The sequence below is a fragment of the Bos grunniens genome, chromosome 3, assembly GCF_055505025.1.
Source record: "Bos grunniens cultivar Pamir isolate PY7600 chromosome 3, Bosgru_T2T1.0, whole genome shotgun sequence".
In the NCBI taxonomy this organism is placed as follows: domain Eukaryota; kingdom Metazoa; phylum Chordata; class Mammalia; order Artiodactyla; family Bovidae; genus Bos; species Bos grunniens.
The window spans coordinates 100,814,803-100,834,330 of NC_141167.1; the positions used below are offsets into that span (position 1 = coordinate 100,814,803).

At 44.0% G+C, this 19,528-nt stretch overlaps 3 protein-coding genes across 3 annotated transcripts; 1 reads left to right on the plus strand and 2 right to left on the minus strand.

Moving 5' to 3' along the window:
* Nucleotides 1–15,463: 15,463 nt before the first annotated feature.
* Nucleotides 15,464–18,506, minus strand: H2BC21 (H2B clustered histone 21). Its single transcript, XM_086392357.1, has one exon. It carries the CDS (start codon nucleotides 17,751–17,753, stop codon nucleotides 17,373–17,375), a length of 381 nt encoding a protein of 126 aa, XP_086248483.1. The 5' UTR covers nucleotides 17,754–18,506; the 3' UTR covers nucleotides 15,464–17,372.
* LOC147376381 (histone H2A type 2-C) lies at nucleotides 18,024–18,511 on the plus strand. The gene has a single exon (XM_086392356.1). It carries the CDS (start codon nucleotides 18,071–18,073, stop codon nucleotides 18,458–18,460), a length of 390 nt encoding a protein of 129 aa, XP_086248482.1. The 5' UTR covers nucleotides 18,024–18,070; the 3' UTR covers nucleotides 18,461–18,511.
* Nucleotides 18,512–18,538: 27 nt separating this feature from the next.
* H2AC21 (H2A clustered histone 21) lies at nucleotides 18,539–19,162 on the minus strand. The gene has a single exon (XM_086392355.1). It carries the CDS (start codon nucleotides 19,017–19,019, stop codon nucleotides 18,627–18,629), a length of 393 nt encoding a protein of 130 aa, XP_086248481.1. The 5' UTR covers nucleotides 19,020–19,162; the 3' UTR covers nucleotides 18,539–18,626.
* Between the last annotated feature and the right edge of the window lie 366 nt (nucleotides 19,163–19,528).

Consider the following 19,528-nt stretch of genomic DNA (forward strand, 5'->3'; position numbering starts at 1 on the left):
ATTTTGTTATGGCTGCCCTAGGAAATGCATACAGACACAGGGTCTCATTCCCTGCTCAGACCAATGCTGCAAGATGGGTTCCTCAGGATCTGTGTTCTATGAGATATAAGCAGAAGCAGCAGTGACTCAGGGCTGTGCAGGGGTGGCCCGTGTGTACCCAGCATCTCATCCACTGACATTTGTTTGCAAAGTTGCAGTGAGTGAAGTTCTCAGTGAGTGACTTTCCAGCATGTCTGAGCCATTAGTGGCTGAGCAGACCCCTGACTGTATAGATGTCCATGTCAGGGCTTTTCCTCCCAAGGATCATATTTCCTGAAGTAATACTATTAATATATCAGATTTAAAAGCAGGTATCTAAGATCTCCCCATGGTCCTGAAATTTGGGGTCAGCCTTCGGGCATCTCTCATGGCTAAGGCAGTTCAGGGGTTCCTAGCTTCTCAGAAATGTCTGTCCTGCCTTCCTCACTTTTCTAACAACCTCTGTTACTTCTGCCACAACAGTGGAGTGCTCACTCCCCAAACTCAACACTTACAGGGTGTGAAAGGAGAATGGTGAAAGAAAGAGAGGGAGGAGCACTGGGCTCTTGGTGGTGGAAAAGGGGAGGGCCTCCCTGGTTGGTCTTTCCTGGTTTCTGGTCAAACGTGAACTCCCTAATGGCAGGGCCTTGTCTGTGTAATTGATCTGTCTTCCAGGGCCGCTACATAACGGGGCTCTGGGCCTCGACTGTGGAAGTGTACTCAGGTCAGCTCTTTAAGTCCCCTGTCCTCACATACGGCCAAGAAACAATAGGCAGTGCAAACTGGTGTCTGCACACTCACTTTCTGAGAAAGTGGGACCTGCGTGACCCAATCCTTTTCACCTAGTGGAGGGTCAGGCCTTGGCAAGACACTACGGTCTCACCAATCAGTAGTCATCTTGGGGATTTGCCCCACAAGCTTATGACAACAGAATCTGGTTCTCACTGTGAGCATGTTCTAGGAGGACTGAGGAATTCTCCAGTGCCTTCAGGGCTTCCCAAACTGCCACAAACATTTTAGTGACAGATTTGGCTCAGTAGTAAAGAATCCACTTATCGTGTAGGAGATGCAAGGGACACAGGTTCCATCCCAGGGTGAGGAAGAGCCACTGGAGTAGGAAATGCAACCCGCTCTAGTATTCTTTCCTGGAAAATTTCATGGACAGAGGAGCCTGGGGTTGCAGGACACAACTGAGCCACTCAGCAAACATTGATACATTTTGGGCAATAGGACAAAGTTGACATTCTTACCACTATTCTGTGAAGGTCAAACTTCCTAAGCCTAGTAGAAAACTTTTGGAATGTCTTCATTGTTTGCAAAACTAGGGTGAGGTAGTACCCAATATTTTTAATGGCAGTATCAAAATTTGATTATTTTAGGTACTTAAATAATTTCCCAATTTCAGATGACAAAAAAGAAGCTCAAGCAAAAATCAATTCACATTCTTTTTAAAAGTTTCATCATGTCCAGCCTGTTTCCAGAAAAAGTTGGCCATGGAATTGGCTTGTTTGTTGGACTTTGGGTCCTTTAATCAGAGCTGATGGTGGCCTCAGCTAAGGCAGTGGCTAAGAGTGGACAGAGATAAAATGATGAACTTGAGAGAATTATTGAAAGTAAATTTGATAATATTTGGTGATATAGGTATTTGGAGAATGCAAGAGAGGAAGGAGCCTCTCCTTGGCTTGAGAAGCCAGGAGATAATGGTAGATTTCACTAAGATAGAGAATTTAGAGAGAAGAAATTGCTTTTGGAACCAAAAAGCTGCAATAAGTCCTTTGCAACATTATAGCTGAGATTCGGGTTATTTATCTATAATACATTCACCAGGAGTTAGGAATATTAATTTAATCAGCAAAGGGGCTCAGCTAGAGCTACTCTGGGGGAAGTCCTTAGGAGATAAATAAGGATAATAGAAGGCAGAAAATTAGATGAGATCTTCATGGACAGAGGAGCCTAGTACAGAGGAGCCTAGTGGGCTACAGTCCATAGGGTTGTAAAGAGTCAGACTGAAGAGACTTAGCACTCATGCACCCAGGAGTCAGAAGAGAAGACAGGCAAGGAGGAACAATGATGGGGCTCGTAGATGAAGAGAACATCAAGAGACAGAACAGCCAGAAATACAAGAGGGCCACCGGAAGAGAGTATCCCAAAGAGGCAAAAATGGTCAACACAGGGACTCTGACCATGCTTTATGTTTTGTATCTCTTTTAATCACCAATACAACCCTGCAAGGGAAGTAAACAGTTTATTCTCATTTTAGACTAGGAAGCCTTGAGTATTTTGCCCAAGCTTTCACAGCTAGGGCAAAGGATTCTGACCAAAGCGCTGGGGCTCCAAAGTTCACGTGAAGCAGGAAACACCAAGTAAAGGGCACATTCTGGAAGCTGGGAGGGGAAATGCCAGAGGGGGCAGGATTGAACCCCAGGTTGATGGCCCCACTGCTTCAGTGCAATCTTCTCCACCTGCTTACCCAGTCTCCACCTGTCTCCTGTCATCAGGTGGAGAAACATCTCCACCCAATGCCAGAGCTGAGCTTGCCCCTCATGCGCTGTACAGTCTTTCCACGCCCTCCACCCCATTACCTTCAGAATGGAACCCACACGTCAGAGTCAGTACAGAGAGGCAGAGGCTAAGTGCAAGGCCCCACATGTGACTCTGAGTCCTGGTTCTGCCTCTTACTACCTGCATGACTGTGGCAAGATGCTTCATCTCACCAGGCCTCAGTTCCTCATCTGTAAAATGGAGATAATGGGCCTAGCCTGGTAGTGGTGTTTGGAAATATTTAAAGGAACAGTTCCCGTAAAGGGACAAGCAGTGTATGATTCAAAATAAACCCTAGAAAAAATTATAATGCTATTATTAGCAATTTAGAAAATTGAACAAAATTATAAAGGTAAACCTCCTTATACATCCAAAGTTATACATCTTCCTTGGGTTTGATTAGATGTTAACTAGCTATTTCCCTAGTGAAACCAAGCAGGACCCTGTTGGGCTTTCCTGAGGGGCCATCCCCTCCTGTGCCCCCTGACCTCTTGTTTGTAGGAAGGCTTTAGCCTCCAAGGCTTTTCCTGAGTTCCAAAAAACAGTTTTCCGTGGTTCAGTAAGCAGAAGTTGCACAAGTTTATTCTGGCCCTGCCCAGTGTCTTCAATTCCCAGCCACTTCCATGACTTGGCAAAACCCTTTCTTCTGTCCATATATGTGCCCCTCCTGTGCAAGCCTATTGTTTAGTCTGTAGACTTCAGCCCTGTGATGTTTCCCTTCTGCACCCTGCCACCACCACTCCCAACAACAACAACCCTCTCACTCCTCAGGCCAAAAGGCAGCATTCTCCTCGGGTTCCAATAGGCATGTAATGAAAATCGCTCAGTTGTGTCTGACTCTTTGCCACCCCATGGACTATACAGCCCATGGAATTCTCTAGGCCAGAATACTGGAGTGGGTACCTGTTCCCTTCTCCAGGGGATTTTCCCAACCCAGGGATCAAACCCAGGTCTCCCACATTGCAGGTGGGTTCTTTACCAGCTAAGCCACCAGGGAAGCAACAAGCATACAGGTCCTCCATTTTAGCAATTCCTCTAGGATTAGTTAATCATTCTAGTTCCTCACTAGATTCTGAGTTCCTTCAGAGTGGGCATTTGGTCCCTTTCGTCTCTGTAGGTCAGCATCCTGACAGTGCCTACGTGGTCAAGAAATATTTGTTTCATGAGGGATCTAGAACCTTGGCTTCTGAATCCTCACTCAAAAGGACCTAGTATCCTTTTGAATGTTCAAACTACCACACAATTGCACTCATCTCACATGCTAGCAAAGTAATGCTCAAAATTATCCAAGCCAGGCTTCAACAGTATGCGAATCGTGAACTTCCAGATGTTCAAGCTGGATTTAGAAAAGGCAGAGGAACCAGAGATCAAATTGCCAACATCCATTGGATCATCGAAAAAGCAAGAGAGTGCCAGAAAAACATCTACTTTGCTTTATTGACTATGCCAAAGCCTTTGACTATGTGGATCACAACAAACTGTGGAAAACTGGGAATACCAGAGACGGGAATACCAGATCACCTGACCTGCCTCTTGAGAAATCTGTATGCAGGTAAGGAAGCAACAGTTAGAATTCGACATGGAACAACAGACTGGTTCCAAATAGGGAAAGGAGTACATCAAACTGTATATTATCACCCTGCTTATTTAACTTATATGCAGAGTACATCATGAGAAATGCTGGGCTGGATGAAGCACAAGCTGGAATCAAGATTGCCGGGAGAAATATCAATAACCTCAGATATGCAGATGACACCACCCTTATGGCAGAAAGCAAAAAAGAACTAAAGAGCCTCTTGATGAAAGTGAAAGAAGAGAGTGAAAAGGTTGGCTTAAAGCTCAACATTCAGAAAACTAAGATCATGGCATCTGGTCCCATCACTTCATGGGAAATAGATGGGGAAACAGTGGAAACAGTGACAGACTTTATTTTCTTGAGCTCCAAAATCACTGCAGATGGTGATTGCAGCCATGAAATTAAAAGATGCTTGCCTTTTGGAAGGAAAGTTATGACAAACCTAGACAGCATATTAAAAAGCAGAGACATTACTTTGCCAACAAAGGTCCATCTAGTCAAAGCTATGGTTTTTCCAGTAGTCGTGTATGGATGTGAGAGTTGGACTATAAAGAAAGCTGAGCGCCAAAGAATTGATGCTTTTGAACTGTGGTGTTGGAGAAGACTCTTGAGAGTCCCTTGGACTGCAAGGAGATCCAACCAGTCCATCCTAAAGGAGATCAGTCCTGGGTGTTCATTGGAAGGACTGATGTTGAAGCTAAAACTCCAATACTTTGGCCACCTGATTCAAAGAACTGACTCATTGGAAAAGACCCTGATGCTGGGAAAGGTTGAGAGCAGGAGGAGAAGGGGACGGCAGAGGATGAGATTGTTGGATGGCATCACTGACTCACTGGACATGAGTTTGAGTAAACTCCAGGAGTTGGTGATAGACAGGGAGGCCTGGCATGCCTCAGTCCATGAGGTCACAAAGAGTAGGACACAACTGAGTGACTGAACTGAACTGATCCAGGCCCCTTCTAGCTCTTAGGGAACTCTCAGGAATTTGCAGGCCAACAGCAAGTCTAGAAGAAATTTCCTGCAGGTTGCCCTAGAAGAGGGTAGAAGGTAGTTTGCCTGGGCTCTAACCCTTGCCCACAAATGGCTAAAGCCAACTGTTAGCCTATTTCCAGTGACCTCTGAGGGCAGAGTTCACCACTACTAACCCACTTAATGGGCTGTACTGGTGGCTTAGCAGTAAAGAATCTGCCTGCAGTGCAGGAGATGCGGGTTCAATCCCTCGGTCAGGAAGACCGCCTGGAGGAGGGCATGGCAACCCACCCCGATATTCTTGCCTGGAGAATCCCATGGATAGAGGAATCTGGAAAGCTACAGTCCATAGGGTCGCAAAGAGTCAGACACAACTGAAAGGACTAAGCCCACACATACAACCCACTTAACGGGATCAGTGCTTGAAGGAAGATGCTTTAGGGAGGGGTTCATATTTGTAGTGCAGTGCAGTGCAAGTCGCTCAGTTGTGTCCGACTGTTTGCAACCCATGGACTGTGTAGAGTCCATGGAATTCTCCAGGCCAGAATACTGGAGCGGATAGCCTTTCGCTTCTCCAGGGGATCTTCCCAAACCAGGGATCGAACCCAGGTCTCCCACATTACAGGTGGATTCTTTACCATATTTGTAGTAGACTGAATAATAGATCTTCCCCCCATTAACATGACTAATCCCTGGAATCTCTGAACATATTGTTACCTTATATGACAAAGGGACTTGGCCAATGTGATTAAGGACCTTGAGGGAGGGAGATTATCTTGGATTATCAGTTCAGTTCAGTTCAGCCACTCAGTTGTGTCTGACTCTTTGCGACCCCATGAACCACAGCACACCAGGCCTCCCTGTCCATCACCAACTCCTGGAGTCCACGCAAACCCATGTCTATTGAGTTGGTGATGCCATCCAACAATCTCATCCTCTGCCGTCCCCTTCTCCTCCTGCCCTCAACCTTTCCCAGCATCAGGGTCTTTTCCAATGAGTCAGTTCTTTGAATCAGGTGGCCAAAGTACTGGAGTTTCAGCTTCAACATCAGTCCTTCCAATGAACACTCAAGACTGATCTCCTTTAGGATGGCCTGGATGGATCTCCTTGCAGTCCAAGGGACTCTCAAGAGTCTTCTCCAACACCACAGTTCAAAAGCATCAATTCTTTGGCGCTCAGCTTTCTTTATAGTCCAACTCTCACATCCATACACAACTACTGGAAAAACCATAGCTTTGACTAGATGGACCTTTGTTGGCAAAGTAATGTCTCTGCTTTTTAATATGCTGTGTAGGTTGGTCATAACTTTACTTCCAAGGAGTAAGCGTCTTTTAATTTCATGGCTGCAATCACTATCTGCAGTGATTTTTCAGCCCCCAAAAATAAAGTCAGCCACTGTTTCCACTGTTTTCCCATATATTTGCCATGAAGAGGTGGGACCAGATGCCATGATCTTAGTTTTCTGAATGTTGAGCTTTAGGCCAACTTTTTCACTCTCTTCTTTCACTTTCATCAAGAGGCTCTTTAGTTCTTTTTTGCTTTCTGTCACAAGGGTGGTGTCATCTGGGTATCTGAGGTTATTGATATTTCTCCCGGCAATCTTGATTCCAGCTTGTGCTTCATCCAGCCCAGCATTTCTCATGATGTACTCTGCATATAAGTTAAATAAGCAGGATGACAATATACAGCCTTGACCTATTTGGAACCAGTCTGTTGTTCCATGTCAAGTTCTAACTGTTGCTTCCTGACCTGCATACAGGTTTCTCAAGAAGCAGGTCAGGTGGTCTGGTATTCGCATCTCTTGAAGAATTTTCCACAGTTTATTGTGATCCACACAATCAAAAGCTTTGGCATAAGCAATAAAGCAGAAATAGATGTTTTTCTGGAACTCTCTTGCTTTTTCGATGATCCAATGGATGTTGGCAATTTGATCTCTGGTTCCTCTGCCTTTTCTAAATCCAGCTTGAACATCTGGAAGTTCACGGTTCACGTATTGCTGAAGCCTGGCTTGGAGACTTTTGAGCATTACTTTACTAGCATGTGAGATGAGTCCAATTGTGCGGTAGTTTGAGCATTCTTTGGCATTGCCTTTCTTTGGGATTGGAATGAAAACTTACCTTTTCCAGTCCTGTGGCCACTGCTGAGTTTTCCAAATTTGCTGGTGTACTGAGTGCAGCACTTTCATAGCATCATCTTTTAGGATTTGAAATAGCTCAACTGGAATTCCATCACCTCCACTAGCTTTGTTCATAGTGATGCTTCGTAAGGCCCACTTGACTTCACATTCCAGGATGTCTGGCTCTAGGTGAGTGATCACACCATTGTGGTTATCTGGGTCATGAAGATCTTTTTTGTATAGTTCTTCTATGTATTCTTGCCACCTCTTTTTAATATCTTCTCCTTCTGTTAGGTCCATACCATTTCTGTCCTTTATTGAGCCCATCTTTGCATGAAATATTCCCTTGGTATCTCTAATTTTCTTGAAGAGATCTCTAGTCTTTCACATTCTATTGTTTTCCTCTATTTCTTTACATTGATCGCTGTGGGCCCTAAATGTAACCATAACAGACCTTATTAGAGGGAGGCAGGAGGCTAAGTGGGGAGGAGCTGATTGAGAGAGTCATTCCCTAGGCAGATTGATAAGGAGTCTAGGGGTCCCCAAGGAGAGAGGGGTCTGGAATTCTCAAGGAGGAAGAAAGGACAAACTTTTTTTTTCCTTCTCTGCATTCCTTAGGATTATATAACAATAATGTATCCTGCCTGAGGACAGTCTCTGGATTAAGGACAGTCTCTGGATTAAACCTTCTGGCTAATTCTGTTATCTTAAAATGTAAATTATGGGAGTAGGTCTGGTGAGGTCTTTATAACCTCCAGACATGCTTTGGATTCATTGGAGAGTATATAACTTCATTGCTAACACTAGCAAGCGGGTACTCTTTCTGCCCCCTCCTGATATCTATGTCAGAAGCTTTCTCTATCTCCTTTATACTTTAATAAAACTTTATTACACAAAAGCTCTGAGCGATCAAGCCTCGTCTCTGGCCCCCGTTTGAATTCTTCTCCTCTGGGGGCCAAGAATCCCGGGGTCTTCGCGTGATTCAACAACAACCTTTCATCTGCTGATGTAATCATGGAAGCCGAGATGGGATGATGAGGCCAGGAACCAAGAAATGCCAGCAGCCTCTAGAAGCTAGAAGAGACAAGGAATGGACTCTTTCCACAGAGCCTCCAGAAGAAATCAGTCTTTCTGACACTTGATTTTTGGCCCCTTAGGACTCATTTTTGGCTTCTGGCCTCCAAAACTACAGGAGAATAAATCTGTGTTGTTTTAAGCCACTAAATCTGTGGTAATTTGTTAGTTTGAATGGGAAAATAATATACCATCCTGTCATTCATGAAAGACACTAGTTTTTTTTTTTTTAATTTGTGGGAAGGGAGATCTGAGTGTGATTAGGAACAGAGTGTGCAATACACTTGGAAGAAAGGTGGGAGGGAGGGAAGGAAGATAGTAGAGGAGAAAAAAAGGCTTCTGGATTGGGAGACTTGGTGTTCCACAGCAAACAGATTGTCCTCTTCATGAGCCCCTTGACCAGCTTAACCCAGAGTTCCTCAGGGCATCTCTATCTTCACAAGTGTTACCAAAGGCCCCTAGACAGTGGTGACCTCTCCTAGACATGGACATCTAGAGAGCTCCCTGAGGCCATGCCATGGCAGAAAGGGCCCAGGTTGACTCTGCTGTGGTCTGCAGCAGTGGCGAGCTCTTCTTGCGCTTCAGGACAGCTCACACCCAGACTGCTGCCAGGGTGCTGTGCTTTTTCCCTTAGGGCTGCCATAGAGAATTACTAGAGAGTTGGTATCTTAAAACAATAGAAGTTGATATTCTCAGAGTTCTGGAAATCAGGAGTCTGAAAACAAAGTCTCAGCAGAGCCATCCTCTCTCCAGAGCTTCTAGGGGAGAATGCTTTCTTGCTTTCTTGCCTCTTTCAGCTTCAAGTGGTTACTGTTCCTTGACCTCTGGCAGTATAACTCCAGTTTCTGCCTTTGTCTTCCCAGACCCTCTTCCCTGAATCTCTGTGTCCAACTCTGCCGCTTCCTTTCACTTATCACATCCTCAATCCAGGATGATTTAATCTCAAGACCCTTAGTTATGTCTGCAAAGACTGAATTTCCAACTAAAGTCACATTCTGAGTTTCTGGGTGGAGTTGAACATTTTGGGGGGACACTATTCAACCCACTATTGGTGCTGAGTTCTGAGCTCTATGGACCTCTGGAAGCAGGCCCATACTTCCCCTGGTTCCCTTGTCTAGGTGCCCATGAAGCCTTCACCTCCAAAAGGCCCTCAGTCAGTCACTTACACCTGAGTATTAAAGCTAAGAGTGAGAGTCTGCCTTTTTACTAATGCTCCCTGTGTCCATGAGTGTGGAGGCTAGAGAGAAGGCTTCTCTCCACTTGGGGAAGCCCAGGCTTGAGGGGCAGTACAGGGAGATGTGTTTGGCCCTTGGCTAAAGGCCTCTGCTAACCAGGAGATGGCCTGAACTGTCTGGGCAACAGTAGATTGTTCCCCGGATTCATTTGTCTGGGAAAAGCTAAAAGAGAAAAGACATAGAGCTAGAATAAGAGTTCAGGGTCTCAGTTTCAATACCTGTAAAACAGTGACAATAAATGTATACACTTCATAGAATTACCATAGAAATAAAATGAGATAAATACAGTTAATACGAAATACTTAACAGCAGTTTCAACATGGCAATGAATTAATAATTATTACTCAATTAACATTATGATGAACACTAATTGATACAAGTCCTAAATATTCCCTTTGGCAACAGTACAATCATGTTGTGAAAAGACTAATACATGGGAAACAATTAGTACACTATCTCTTCTCTAGATGATTAGCATCTTGAGATTCTGCTAGACTGCAGCCAACATTAGGAATATTTGGGTTCCTGGGTGCCTTACGAATCACAAAAGCCATTCACTTACATCCTTTCATTTGATTCCACAACAACCCAGGAAATGAAGAGGGTTTGTTTGTTTTCTTACAGAAAAGAAAATTTCTGGTGAAGACGAGACACCTAGGAATGTGAGTCACCCAGCTAAAACAAGGCCAAGATGGAATTTGAATCTAAGCTTTGTATTTTACCTTTTTCTTAGTTTTTTGTGTTAGAGTCAATGTTTCAGGGAAACGTGATGTATACACAATAGCTACAAATAACATCAAAACATGTGCTGTAGGGGAGGAAAGCTAATTTGCCCTTTTCAATTTTTAGGTGTGACCCCATAATAAAAGAGAGATTAACAAGAAAAAAGCAAACAGAAGTTTACTAACATGTATACCTCATGTATACACAGTAAGTACTCATGAAAAAAAAATTGAGTAACACCCCAAGATGACTTAGAATTCAGACTTAAATATCATTCTTAATAGGGAAAGGGGATGGGAGATGTAGGCCTCTTAAAGGAGAATAAATGCCTTTGAGGCGAAAGGAATAGGCCCTAGAATAATAGATGGGAGGTATAGTGAAAGTGAAAGTCACACAACTGTGTCCTATTCTTTGTGACCCCATAGATTGTAGCCTGTTAGGCTCCTGTGTCGATGGAATTCTCCAGGCAAGAATATTGGAGTGGGTGGCCATTTCCTTCTCCAGGGATCTTCCTGACACAGGGATCAAACCCGGGTCTCCCACACTGGGGGCAGATTCTTTACCATCTGAGCCACCAGGGAGATGTGATAGTTTGTGACAAAGTTGGTCTGGGTATGGTCTTGACTTCTAGTCTCCTCTCCTGTGATGAGTCAATCTTTCCCGTTCAGTGTAATTCCTGGGGGAGGGCATTTATGACAATCAAGTTTCTTTTGGAAAATCTGTTCTTAGGCAGCTAATGGGAGTTCAGAGAAAGTCGGCCTCTAAGTGACTACAGCTCAAAATTATCAATATGCCAAAGTAGCATATTCTGGAGTGGCATTTTCTATGACCTTTCAGTACAGTAGAAGGGACCTCTCCTAACCTCAACCCCCAGTAAGTAACACTTTTACATTGCTTCTTAGTCACATTCACATAAGAATATAAATTATAATAGGTTTCACAAAATGATATTTACTATTTGTGATATACTCTGATATTTTTCTCTTCTCTTCTTAAAAAGGGGGAGGAAAAAGGTGATCTCTATCAAAAACCAATTTCATAACCCACTAATAAGTTACAACCCACAGCTAAAAAAACAGTGGCTAGAGGACACTACAAAGGATAAAGTAAAACTCATCTTATGTTTTAAAGTCAGTATTTTTCGGAAACATGCCTTCTGAATTTCTCTATTCTTGTACACACAACCTGACGCCTTTGTGGGGAAGTGATACCCATGTGAATAGCAAGAGTGGAAGGCCTATTGTGGAGGATGACAAAGAGAAATGCAGGTTGAGCCTTGTGGGAGCTGAGAGGGAAAGGAATTGAAAATTGAAAGTTTGTTCAATTCCAGCTGAACAAACAAGGGAACCCATCCCGTAGGAGGTGATATTTGAGGTGGGTTCTCAAGAATATTTAGGATTTGAGACATGTTCAGATTGGGGGCTAAGGAAGGTGGTATAATCCAGGCAGAAGGGACAGTGAAAACAAACAAACATGTAAAAGGGCAATAAGGAGAAGTGAGCTTTTCATGCTGGGGACATTAAGGACCATTTTCAGGGACCTCAAATGCCAAATTAGGGATAGGCTAGGTTTACATAAGGAAATGAACAATGATGTTTATAACAGCATTTTTGTGATGATGGGGAATTGGAGCAAATGTGGGTGCTTTTCACTGGGAGAGAGGGGGATAAGTGTGCTGTTTGTATTTCTTGAAGTTTAATGCAGTACTTCAGTCAACAGAGTGCACATTTATATCACAACATGTATAGCAAAGAGAGATACAGATGTTTTTTTGTGGGAGTAGAGAGGCAAAGGTCAATGTTTAAAATATAGGTTAGAAAGGGAGAAAATAAAAAATAGAATAAAATATAAAACGCAATACCACTTAACATGCATTCTGAGAAAGTAGACATTCGCTAGGACTGAGAAAGTAAAAAATCTGTTCTGCCATTCATCAGGCTGGGATAATCTAATCAAAGAATTAGAGGAAACACAAGTCCCAAGGACATATAACTGTAGCTACAAAGAATCAGAATCCCCTTCTTTATGTGACCACAGCTTTCTTATTCACTGAGAAACCATGGTCTTTTAAAAACTTTTGCTGTGTGAAATCTTATCAGTAAGAATGAAATATCCTCTTCCTGTCCAAAGGACCTAAATCACTCTAATGCAGAGACGCAGCCTTGGTTTTCAACCCAGGTTGTTTACTTGCTAAGTCGTGTCGACTCTTTTGCAACCCCATAGCCTGCCAGACTCCTCTGTCCATGGGATTTCTCAGGCAATAATACTGGAATGAGTTGCCATTTCCTTCTCCAGGGTATCTTCTCCACCCGGGGATTGAACCCAAGTCTCTTACGCCTCTTGCTTTGGCAGGCAGATTCTTCACCAATGAGCCATCAGGGACTAGATAATTATTTTTAAAATAAGTAGATACAATCTTCTTATTTTCAATCACCCATATTAAATGAATGATTAAACCTAGTCTCCCTAGTCACAGGGATAGTCTTTCAGCTAGAGGTCAATTTTGCAACCTGAACAGAGCTGCCCCTCAGGCTTACTCCCTTATGCCACAATCACTGATTAGCCATATTGTGATCAATGTTAGCCTCCCTTTTAAAGGACCAGAGTTACCCAGACCATGTTGTACAACCAAATATGACTAAGAATTGCTGATAGAGTTTTGAATTTTTTACTTTCATTTTTTTTCTTTTGAAGGCGAAACTATGTCAGTAAGGCAGGCCACTGGAGGTTTGTGAGCAGGTAGGTGATAAAGTCAGGTCTGTGCTATAGACTACTACTCTAGTCACAGGACATAAAATGGATTAGAGAGGTTTTGAGCCTAGGATAACAGAAGTGAAACCCTAATACTTTGTCCTACTCGAATAGAATAGGTATTTGTGTATATGTCTTATCCCCCTTCTGAATTCCTTTCCCATTTGAAGGCAGAAATTTTAGTGTGGAACCATCATGACACAAAGTTGGAATGCATTAAAAAACGGAGGAAGGTGGCTTCCCTGGCAGTCCAGTGGTTAAGACTCCATGCTTTCACTGGAGTGGGCACAGGTTCCATCCCTAATTGGGGAACTAAGATCTCACTTGCCACGTGGAGAAGCCAAGGGGGGGAAAACAAAAAAGGTGGAGAAAGACTGGAAACAACACAACTATCCATCAAGTGACTGAAATTATCAATTGTGGCCATAAAATGCAATACAACTCACCAATACAAAGGAATGCACCTAAATATGAATGAATCTTACGCTGAGTGAAAGAAGCCAGATACAAATGATACCCATTGTATGATACAAAATATCTATAATGATATAAAGCAAACCAGTGGTTCCCTGAGGTCAGGAACAGAGCCAAAGGAGGACACTGATGAAGTGGGCAGGAGGGAAGAATTCTATAAGGAGCATGAAGAAACCTTTTGTGGAGGGGGGGGGGGAAATGGATATGTCCATTATGTTGATTGTAGTGATGTTTTCATGGGTATATACACATGTCTAAACTTAACAAATTGTATTTTAAACATGTACAGTTTATTGTATGCCAATTACCGCAGTAAACCATTTCTTTCTGTTACTATTTTTAAAGAAGAGATGAAGGTAGAGAAATTAATTGAGAGGTATCATTTGGGGTGGTGGAAGATTATGGCCTTGGCTTGACAGCAAGCTCTGGCCAAGCCAGAAAGAAAGAGCAGTGCAGTATGGTCCTGGGAAACAGCAAATGGGTTTAGGGGAAGGTGACTAGAGCAGAAAACTGTATGTATAGCAGTAGGAGATAGAGCTGCGAAGAAGGAAGAGGCAGATTATGGAGGGCCTTGAATATCAAACTGTTTTAAAGTGTACATTGGGTTGTAGTTCCACCACTTACTTCCAAAATGATCCTGGACAAGTTATTTAACTTCTCTGAGATTCAATTTCCTTTACTTATAAAATAAGGATGGAATGTATCTTAAGTGGTGGCTGTGAAGATTAAATGAGGCAATGCATGTAAACCACTCAGCAGAGGACAAGGTAAACAGTTAAGTGCTCAATAAGTAGAAGCAAGTATTATTATAACAAGTATTGTTATTAACTCCAACTTGGGCTTCCCTCGTGGCTCAGCTGGTAAAGAATCTGCCTGCAATGTGGGAGACCTGGCTTGATCCCTAAGTTGGGAAGATCCCCTGGAGAAGGAAATGGCAACCCACTACTGTATTCTGGCCTGGAGAATTCCATCGACTGTATAGTCCATGGGGTCGCAAAGAGTCTGACACGACTGAGCAATTTTCACTTCACTAAGCAAATGTATAGAGATGTTTGAGAAGGAGAAAGAAAAGATCAAAGAGGTTCTTTAGGAGAATAAAACTCACCATCAATAATCATCTCCCCTCCAGAGTTAAAATATCAACTCTAGCACTTCTTTCTCCTTCCTCACTTTGTAACTTCCTTCCTAGTAAACACCATGCCCAGGAGGAGCCCACAACCAGTAACCAAAGCTCTCTTATCTTAGTAAAAGTATTTCAGCTGGTGAGCCCTGACTATGGGGACAAACTAAACAGAGTTGAGCTATGGCCTCTGGAAAATGAGAGCCCTCCACACACTTTCAGCCACCACCTCCACCACAGATGTATACCCACGGTGCATCCTGAAATTAAAGTAGGTGATATTTCTCTTTAATTTTAAAGCATACTTATTTATTTCCCCCCAAATACAGGTTTTTGGAGAGGGATCTTCCTTTCTCAAGTCCCTTAAACATTGACCTAAGAGTCTATTCTTTGAGCATTTCTGAGGAGAAGCCTTTCTATGCCTCAGTTTCCTCACCTGTAAAGTGGGAGACAATAATGGTAACTATTTCATAAAGTTCTTGTGAGGATTAAATAAGTCAATACATGTGAAGGACCTAAAACATCTGACAGACACATACTAAGTACTCTGCAGGTATTTTCTAAACTTTGTTAATAACTTTATTTTTTCTATTTTATTTATAGTGCTTCTTGTTTGTGGTCATGACCTTTGTTTCATTTTGTGCTCAGGCACTTTTCAGTTACTAAGCATTAATAGTGTCCTACCAGACTATTTCAGCCCCACTACCCTTCTGGAGTAGAAGCAAATTTGGTTGATAGTTTATAAATATTCACCTTCCAGGTCAGAGGCACTCAAACATCTCTATACATTTGCTTAGAGCCAGTAGTGATTTTATCTACTTCATTTAGTTAGAAAATATATTACAGATAAAAGAATGCAGCCAAGCTTTTTAATTAACTGGTAAATTTATTAATAACAATAGCATATACACACATTTGAAAACACACATGTAAGAAACATTAAGATTTATTCAGTCTCTGATAATGTCTGGAGTCCATTTGGATTCATGAAACACCTGCAATCAACTCCAGGACCCCTTATCCAAAAGCAGAGTTGAATAACTGATCAGATCATCAGTGCCATTATCAGCAGAATCAAGGCTTGGACAGAAAAATACAACATTCCATGATTACAATGAAATAAAACTAAAATCCAATCGTCCTTGCATCTGAGGGTACAAAGGTGGACAATGTTAGCTACATGACCAGTGGATCACTCACTCTCAACCTCATTTTTAAAGAAATATTAACATTCTCTCTTTTTTTTTCCTCTTTCTGGGATCTTCCTGGATCAGGGATCCAACCTGTGTCTTCTGCACTGGCAGGAGGATTCTTTACCAGAGCCACCAGGGAAGCCCCAACCTTGTCTATTTTATAGGGTCTCCTGAAGAGTAAATGACACTGTTAATATAAATGAAAAGTTCATCTCAATGGGGAACAAAAGATAAGGATGGAAGGAGGGTATCATAAATGAAGAAAGGAAAAGGATCTTCTAGTGAGCAATGTTCTGAATTTAATGAAAATCCAAAGATTAGACCAAACTGAAAAGCATAAAGGAAGGACTTAAAACTGCCACCTCCTCCTTAGCGCACACACACACACAAATACAGCCCTCCTCCCAGCTGTTGCCCTGAGGTGACCATAGCCAACTTGGGAAAGGAGCTCCGAAACATTTCCATTTTCATCATGTCTTCCCATACACCTAATGGAAATGAACCGCACCCATCCATCCACGAAGGCTATTTTTAAAAGAAGAGGGACAGAAAAATCAATTCAACAAATACTAATTCAGTAAGTACTTAAAGTGTCCACTGTGTGCCAAGCACTGGTTGGTGGGGACAATATAGAGAAAAACCAAACCAAACCAATAAAGTTTCTGTTAAGGTCTTGAGGAAAATGGTAAACAAGAAAAAAAACTAATAGCAAAACAATTTCTGACAGCTGCTAGGAAGAAGATAAAATAGGGACCAGAGGCAAGGAGAGGCACAACTTCCCGAAGGTGTCTGGGAGGTGACGTTTGAGACCAAACTAAAATGACTAGTGCCTTGCAGTGACTTGACGCCGAAATATTTCGAGAAAAGAGAATTAAAAGCAAAAATGATCCACAAACCAAGAAATAACAGGAATTTCACAGCGCCAAAGTGAGCGGCGCAAACCTAGAACCTATGAATTCCAGAGCGGCGGGAGATTTTGAATATTCATGTCCAATCAGGGAAAGGCTGAGACCAGGCAGCGCGGGCTCAGTACGAAGTATCCCGAACCGCTGGTGTCCACAGGAAGCCACATCGCAAGGGCGTAACTGGTGATCCGGCACCCACGCGGCTGCCAAACTCGCAATTCTTCAGGGCTGTGATGCAATGTTCGGAAAGACCCGGGCTTGGTCGTGTCCTGGGGTCCTTTCTTAAATGTGGATAGCTGAAATCACTCACTTCGTTTTGGAACACCGGTGAAACGTACCCAACAGAGCCACCAGGACACAAGTCTAGGAGCAGTCTCAGTATCCTAATTTAGAACTGACTCATACGAAAGCTAAGCAGCAGTGAGGGTTAAGACGCGCCCTAGATTCAAAAGCAAAGCCAGTCACGCGCCAGGAATCTCAAGTCATAAGGGCTTAAAAAGCTACGTGTGTCATCTTCCATTACTTTTAGCCAACTAGAGTAACTTACTTTGTGAGGAACTGAGGAAAAACAAGTGAACAAGGCTCTTTTCTGGTGATTAGGTGGGTGGCTCTGAAAAGAGCCTTTGGAAAATCAAGCGGCTTTGCGCCTCGTGCGAGCGCCGCGTACCAGCAAGGACTCACTTGGAGCTGGTGTACTTGGTGACCGCCTTGGTGCCCTCGGACACGGCGTGCTTGGCCAGCTCGCCGGGCAGCAGCAGGCGCACGGCCGTCTGGATCTCCCGGGACGTGATGGTCGAGCGCTTGTTGTAATGCGCCAAGCGCGACGCTTCGCCCGCGATGCGCTCGAAGATGTCGTTGACAAATGAGTTCATGATGCCCATGGCCTTGGACGAAATACCGGTGTCCGGGTGCACCTGCTTCAGCACCTTGTACACGTAGATGGAATAGCTCTCCTTACGGCTGCGCTTGCGCTTCTTGCCGTCCTTCTTTTGGGCTTTAGTGACGGCTTTCTTGGAGCCCTTCTTGGGCGCGGGAGCGGATTTTGCCGGCTCAGGCATTGTAGAACAACGCCGTTTGGCAAAAAAAGAGGTATGAGAATGGGCGGGCCTGATCCATTTATAACCACCGTATGCAAATTAAGGCTCCAAAAGTCTTACATTCCCATTGGTCCGCGGAGAGACCTTACGTTATCAGTAATAGCGACAGAACAACACCGACTCTTAACCTTATTGGCTGTTTCAGGAGCCAATTTAGGACCAATGAAAAGCTCGTTCCTGACTCCACCCCTCGGAAAACTTATAAAGGCTTTCCAATTGCTAATCTTTTTTAAGCCGAGGGGCTCTGATCTTTAATCGTACTACGCGTATCTTTAGTCATGTCTGGTCGCGGAAAGCAGGGAGGCAAGGCCCGCGCAAAGGCCAAGTCGCGTTCGTCCCGCGCAGGCTTGCAGTTCCCGGTAGGGCGAGTGCACCGCCTGCTGCGCAAAGGCAACTACGCTGAGCGGGTGGGGGCCGGCGCGCCCGTCTACATGGCGGCGGTTCTGGAGTATCTGACAGCCGAGATCCTGGAGCTGGCCGGCAACGCGGCGCGAGACAACAAAAAGACGCGCATCATCCCTCGTCACCTGCAGTTGGCCATCCGCAACGACGAAGAGCTGAACAAGCTGTTGGGCAAGGTCACCATCGCCCAGGGCGGTGTTTTGCCCAATATCCAGGCCGTTCTGTTACCAAAGAAAACCGAAAGCCATAAAGCCAAAAGCAAATAAAGCCTTTTTAAAGTAAGCCAAAGAACAAAGGCTCTTTTTAGAGCCACCCAAGTTTTCAAAAAAAGAGCTAATGCGCTATTTTGTGATCAGCCCTTTATTTTGACACTTTGGTGGTGGCTCTTAAAAGAGCCTTTGGGGTGAGTGGGGATGGTATCAAGCCTTTTAATTACTTATTCTTGCCAGGCTTGTGACTCTCCGTTTTTTTAGGCAATAAGACTGCCTGGATATTGGGTAAGACACCGCCCTGGGCAATAGTGACACCCCCGAGTAACTTGTTGAGCTCTTCATCATTTCTCACGGCCAGTTGCAAATGGCGAGGGATGATGCGCGTCTTCTTGTTGTCTCGGGCGGCGTTGCCCGCCAGCTCCAGGATTTCCGCGGTCAGGTACTCCAGCACTGCCGCCAAGTACACCGGTGCGCCGGCCCCCACCCTTTCGGCGTAGTTCCCTTTGCGCAGCAGGCGGTGCACTCGCCCTACGGGGAACTGAAGGCCAGCGCGGGATGAGCGCGACTTGGCCTTGGCCCGAGCTTTGCCTCCCTGCTTTCCGCGGCCTGACATTACTGCTAAAACTGCAGTTACGGCTTCTTTTTCAAGGAGAAGGATATGGCAAGGGTAACCAATTTGATGTAATTTATAAGAGCTACCGGGAGGGGCGAAGGGAAGTGGTTTGATTGGCTAAAAGGGGAGTCCGATCGAACAGCCAATAGGAAAGCGAAAAGCAGACTCTTCGTTTGCATCTTGCGCTACGTGGAAATGACGGCTTCTATAAGTACCTACCAATCGTTGTGAGCCACATTAAAGCCCTTTATTTGCATGCCAGGATTTTTAAAGTGAAGGCTTTCAAACAAGACGCCTTTCTGTTTTGCTTTATTTACTGAGTGGCAATATTTTTCTGGGTTACGGGTGGTAGGTTTTTTCCCGGTTTACACCAAGGGAAATCCTAAAAAGGGTCCTAAAGGGCTGCAGAGAGCCTTTAGCAAATGCAGTTACTCCCACTCAAGGGCCTTGGAACCTTAAATTACTAAGTTCCTCTTTTCCTGGCTCGTCAAAGCCAGACTACCTTAAAA